General features: G+C 31.8%; 2 protein-coding genes across 2 annotated transcripts; both read right to left on the bottom strand.

Moving 5' to 3' along the window:
* Positions 1–2,523: 2,523 nt before the first annotated feature.
* Positions 2,524–3,024, bottom strand: LOC119684728 (uncharacterized protein K02A2.6-like). The gene has a single exon (XM_038098831.1). It carries the CDS (start codon positions 3,022–3,024, stop codon positions 2,524–2,526), a length of 501 nt encoding a protein of 166 aa, XP_037954759.1.
* Positions 3,025–3,624: 600 nt separating this feature from the next.
* LOC119684718 (uncharacterized protein K02A2.6-like) lies at positions 3,625–4,888 on the bottom strand. The gene is made up of 2 exons (XM_038098821.1): positions 4,543–4,888; positions 3,625–4,484 (listed from the first exon to the last, which is right to left on the bottom strand). The coding sequence occupies exons 1-2, from the start codon at positions 4,886–4,888 to the stop codon at positions 3,625–3,627; spliced, it is 1,206 nt and encodes a 401-aa protein (XP_037954749.1).
* Between the last annotated feature and the right edge of the window lie 729 nt (positions 4,889–5,617).

Genomic DNA, 5,617 nt, shown 5'->3' with positions numbered 1-5,617 from the left:
TTCGGAATTCATCCAGTATTCAAAATCAGCCGATACCAATTGATAATGCAGATGTGATTCAGCAGAAGGGTTATTGTTATATTTCTTTGTTCAGAAACTTTAATTTTATTTATTCAATTATACGTTCTCAATTACAATTACTTAAATCTCTATATTTTTTTGTTAAAACATGTGCACGCGTCACCTTACTATCTTTTCCACATAAAAACAGCTGATCACCTTAGTGATGCCATCTCGTTACGATTATTGATTTCATATCGTAACATCTTCCCTTTTCGAAATGTTTTACTGTGGTTGAAACCTAGTGACTGCTTTGCGATTACGTGTTGTCCTACGAAGAACAGGTGATGTAGGTGTTGAAATTGTTGTAGGCATTATGGGTAACTCCATTTGGAATGTTGGCGTAAATTTCATCTAATGGAAAGTATTTTATTTCCTTGGCACCGTGCCTTTTGTTAAATTGCTTTTCCATTTTGAATTTATTTGGACTTAACTTTGCAGTGTGTAGCTTTTTTGGCTGCAGCAAATCTAAATTTATTCTCATTTTCCTTCTAAACATGACTTCTGCTGGAGATCGCTTCTCTGGTGAGTTTATATTCCGTGTTGAACGATATGTCTGAAGAAATGTGCATAAATTTTGTGTAATCGTCCCCTCTCCTTCTAATTTTTTTAAAGATCTTTTGAAAGTGTCTACAAACCTTTCAGCCAGGGTTTGAATTGCTGTCGCTAATTGCATTGCTTGCATAATTGCTAACGCATTGCATATGAAAATGAAATAAGAATATGCATTAGCAACAGCAAAAAACGTAAACTGGTTTCATTTTGATTGCTTGCTAATAGTCAATTTTACATTTTTGACTATTATGCATTTGGAATATATGCAACTTGCTTGCTTATGCGTTAGCTGCTTGTGTTTTGCTATTAGCAAATGTGTATGGATTTCTTCTTTTTGTTTTTGTTTTAAGGGAATATGTACGCATTATTTCTTTGTTGGTGCATTGAATATAGTTGTGCAAAATTGTAAGTAATGTGTGTGCTTACAATTTGTATGCAATTAATATAATTTTATCTGTAAATAGATTTTGCCTAAATTTATGTTTTTTTTAATTATTAAATTTATGCTATATATGATATATATACATATATATATAGAAATATATATTAATTATTAATTATTAATTCATATATATATATATATATATATACGTTTATATTTGTGAATACAAATGATATTTGTGGGAAAATTTTAAATAATATGTAGAACATATTACAAATGAAGTAGAAGAAATAGCTTTGACGTAGATTGACATGCTTTCCAGTTGCACTAGCAATGTGTTCGACTAATTTTGAGGCACTTACTTTCGGATTTTTGTTAACTTCTTTTAAAACCAAGCTGACATCCCTACGTATGAGTATCCTTGGGCGGCCACTGCGAGGCTTATTTTCAATAGAACCACTATTTTTATAATTTTTTATTATCGTCTGAACTGTTGCTCGAGTCAAATTTACTAGTTTTGATATTTTTACCATAAGGTTTTTTTTCATTTCTATGCTTAATAACCAGATTTCGCATATCACTTGAAATTCTTTTCGTGGACCCATCGTGTCAATTAAATACCACTCTCAAAGCACAACTAAGTGCATTATATAAATGTATGACTCATGCCACAAGCATGAAATATGAAAAACGGTACTTTCCCGTTTAACATTTAAATTACTGTCGACTATATCTAACAACCAATGAAGTGTATGTAGACTTTTGTCAATGATTTTTTTAGGTTTTTTTCGAATAACTTTGTTAATTTATATTGATGAATGGATTTTCTTTTGTTTATTATTATTAAAAGACAGTTCTAAACAAAACTGTATCATTACTTTTTTCTATTATGTCTTTGGATTTACGAGCTAGCAAAAATGGGGGGTGTATGTAGAGTTTTGTCGCTGACTGTATATATATCATATATAGCATAAATTTAATAATTAAAAAAAACATAAATTTAGGCAAAATCTATTTACAGATAAAATTATATTAATTGCATACAAATTGTACGCACACACATTACTTACAATTTTGCACAACTATATTCAATGCACCAACAAAGAAATAATGCGTACATATTCCCTTAAAACAAAAACAAAAAGAAGAAATCCATACACATTTGCTAATAGCAAAACACAAGCAGCTAACGCATAAGCAAGCAAGTTGCATATATTCCAAATGCATAATAGTCAAAAATGTAAAATTGGCTATTAGCAAGCAATCAAAATGAAACCAGTTTACGTTTTTTGCTGTTGCTAATGCATATTCTTATTTCATTTTCATATGCAATGCGTTAGCAATTAGTCGTTTGACAAAAATCGACTGGTCCATAGTTATGCATTAGTCAAAATATGGTTGCTTTTGCTAATTTTCAGCAAGCAATTCAAACCCTGCTTTCAGCTTGACCATTCGACATTGGATAGTAAGTGCTGGAATATAGATGTTCAACGCCGTTATGTTTTAAGAATTGTTCAAAATGTTCACTACGAAACTGTGCCATTATCTGATACGATTATTTTTGGCAGACCAAATCGGGCAAAAACATTTAAAATATTCACAGTTGCTTGTGATGACATTGCTTTTGTTTGAACAATTTCCGGCCACTTTGAATATGCGTCAACAATGACCAAAAAATACCATCCTTCTATCGGTCCAGCATAGTCTATATGCACCTGCTTCCACTGTTCGCTTGGTGTGGGCCAAGAATGAAGTAATGTTTTCGTAGGCACCTTTGCTGCATTTGCACATTGATTGCAGTTTTGAATAAATGTTTTTATATCAGCATCAATGTTTGGCCAATATACAAAACTCCGTGCTAATGCCTTGGTACGCTCAATACCTTGATGACCACGATGTAATTGTTTAAGTACACGTTTTTTGTAGACTTGTGGAATAACAATACGTTCACCGTACACAACACATTCATTTATTAATGATAACTCATTTTTCCTGTGTAAAAATGCTTGTAATTCTCTATTACTCATTGTTTTGTTAGGCCAACCATTTGTAATATAATATATTATTTGTTTTAGAATTGGATCTTTTGCTGTTTCATATGTGATCATTTTATGTGTTACTGGTAAAGTAGTTATAGTGTTACTTATAATTGAATTGACATTTCTTTCTAATTTGACTGATGCTACAACGTAATTTTCAGGAATATTTTCGTTGTTGTTTGTAAGTCGAGATAATACATCTGCGTAACCAAACCTGTTTGTTGAAATGAATCTTATTTCAAAATCGTATGCTAAAAGCTGAATTGCTCATCTTTGAAGACAATTAGCTTGATGTATAGCAATGCCTCTTTTTCTACCGAAAATAGTCAGTAAAGGCTTATGGTCGGTATGCAATATAAATCTTCTTCCATACAACATTTTATGAAATTTGGTAACTGCAAATATGAGTGCAAGTCCTTCTTTTTCTATCTGGCTATATTTTTGTTCAGCCGGAGTGAGAGAACGTGAAGCATGGCAAATGGGTTTAATGAATCCATCTAAATATTTATGCATGATGCATGCGCCTAACCCATAGTTTGATGCGTCGGCAGCTACAATTAACTTCTGATTTGGATCATAATGGCATAATTATAAATTTGATGACATTATAGCTTTAAAATGATGGAAACACTTCTGATGTATCGCGTCCCATTTCCATTTTAGATTTAACTTAAGTAAATTATTAGTAATTCTAATTTTGGATGGTTCTGCCATTTGCTTGATAGCGGCAATACGTTCTGGATCAGATTTTAACCCTTCTTGATTGATGATGTACCGTAAATACTTAATTTCAGTTTCAAAGAAATTACATTTTTCGTATTTTAATTTAAACCCATAATCACGTAGCCTTGTAAGAACTGCATATAAATTGTCTGTATGTTCAGATGCTGTTTTACCGAAAACAAATGTGTCATCAATATACAATGCAGTGCAATTTAGTCCTGCTAACATTTGGTCCATAATTTGTTGAAAAATTACTGGAAATGTTTTTATTCCAAAAACCATTCTGTTGTACTGGAATAGCCCAATGTGTGTATTTATTGTTAGTAGATGTTTCGATGCGTCATCAACCTCGATTTGTAAGAATGCATCCGATAAATCTATATGGCTAAATATTTTTGAATTTGCCAGTTTTGAGAATATATCTTCTGGTAATGGTAATGGGTATTGATGTGATTCGAGGCAGTTGTTAAGACCAGTTGAGAAATCAGCACATATGCTTACGTTTCTGTTTGTTTTTTTCACAACAACTATAGGTGCTGCCCATGCGGAGAAGTTTACTGGTGAAATAACCTTTAATTCTTGGAGTCTTTTGAGTTCATCTTCAACTAGTTGTTGTACCGCATATGCGACTGGACGCTTTGGCCTAAATACTGGCTGAACGTTTGGTTTCGTTGTGATTACTGCTTTTGTTTTTGTGCATAACCCCATTTTGCCATCGAACACATCTGAAAAAAAGAAGTTTCAGGTGAGTATCTTGATTCGGATTTGAACACAATTGAATACTATCCTGATTCTGACGAATATTATTACAAATAGAATTTATTGGCATATTACATAAGTTCAATTCTTGTATCCAATCTAAACCCATTACGTTGAGATTTTGTATAGGAGTAACAAAACAAGTTAAACTTTGCTGTTGATTTCGATATTCTACGTTGCATTTAAATTTTGCTGACAATGGTAGCTCATCTGTTGCGCTGCGTGCTGTATGTTCTGATTCGCTAACATTATCGGCTTTGATTTTTTTGCAATTGTCTCCAGAAATTATTGTTACATCTGGTGTTGTGTCAAGTTGCAAATTTAATGGTGTGCCATTAATTTTGACTAATATGTATTTGCGTTTAATCATGTTGACTTTATTTGTAGTAAAGATGCTTTTTGAATTGAATTGACGGCCCTTATCAATTTTATGGTATTTTTGATTTTCATTTTGAGTTTTTCGGTATTTTTGATTTTCATTTCGAGTTTTTCGGTATTTATCCTTTGTAAAGATGTTATTATATACAGAAGAGTGTAATGATGTTAGGTTGTAATATTATTAAGGATAGCAGGATCGCCATGTAAAGATGTGTAGCTTCAGGATTGCCATGCAAGGTTCTTCATCCAATACATTAATATGTATTAACTTGACAGGATTGCTAAGGGATTAAGAGCCCCAGAAGAAAGGTTTCGACCTAGCAAGGATAAGTATTAATCTGAGCTCTTCAGCCGCCTTAAAGTACTTTCTACGCTCTTCAGCCGCCTTAATGGTATTACCAGCAGATATGCCGCATAAAACCAGAGATTCAAAATAACATATAGTTTATTCTTGTTGCCTTTGCAAAAGAATCTAAAAGAATCTGATGTATATGTAAAATCTTACTCTATTTATACAAAATATTCTTATGTACTAAACTTATTATTTAATTCCTATATATTCTTAAGTAACCAATCAATATATTGGTTACTCCCAATTTTTGATAAAGTATATAATTTTTACATGTAAGATATTCATAGTATCTATTATACTATTCTAACATATGTTATCTATTTCTTATGCATTTTTACTTGTATATATTATTATAAGAGTTATCCATAA

Source organism: Teleopsis dalmanni, chromosome 1, assembly GCF_002237135.1.
Source record: "Teleopsis dalmanni isolate 2A chromosome 1, ASM223713v2, whole genome shotgun sequence".
NCBI lineage: Eukaryota > Metazoa > Arthropoda > Insecta > Diptera > Diopsidae > Teleopsis > Teleopsis dalmanni.
Note: the sequence above shows the minus strand (reverse complement) of the source record. Positions and strands in the feature narration are given on the sequence as shown.

Coding starts and splice junctions, on each gene's coding strand:
- LOC119684718 (XM_038098821.1), bottom strand. CDS start 4,888: ATGATTAAACGCAAATACATATTAGTCAAAATTAATGGCACACCATTA. Junction 4,485..4,542: donor TATTCGTCAGAATCAGGATA/GTATTCAATTGT, acceptor TCTTTTTTTCAG/ATGTGTTCGATGGCAAAATG.
- LOC119684728 (XM_038098831.1), bottom strand. CDS start 3,024: ATGAGTAATAGAGAATTACAAGCATTTTTACACAGGAAAAATGAGTTA.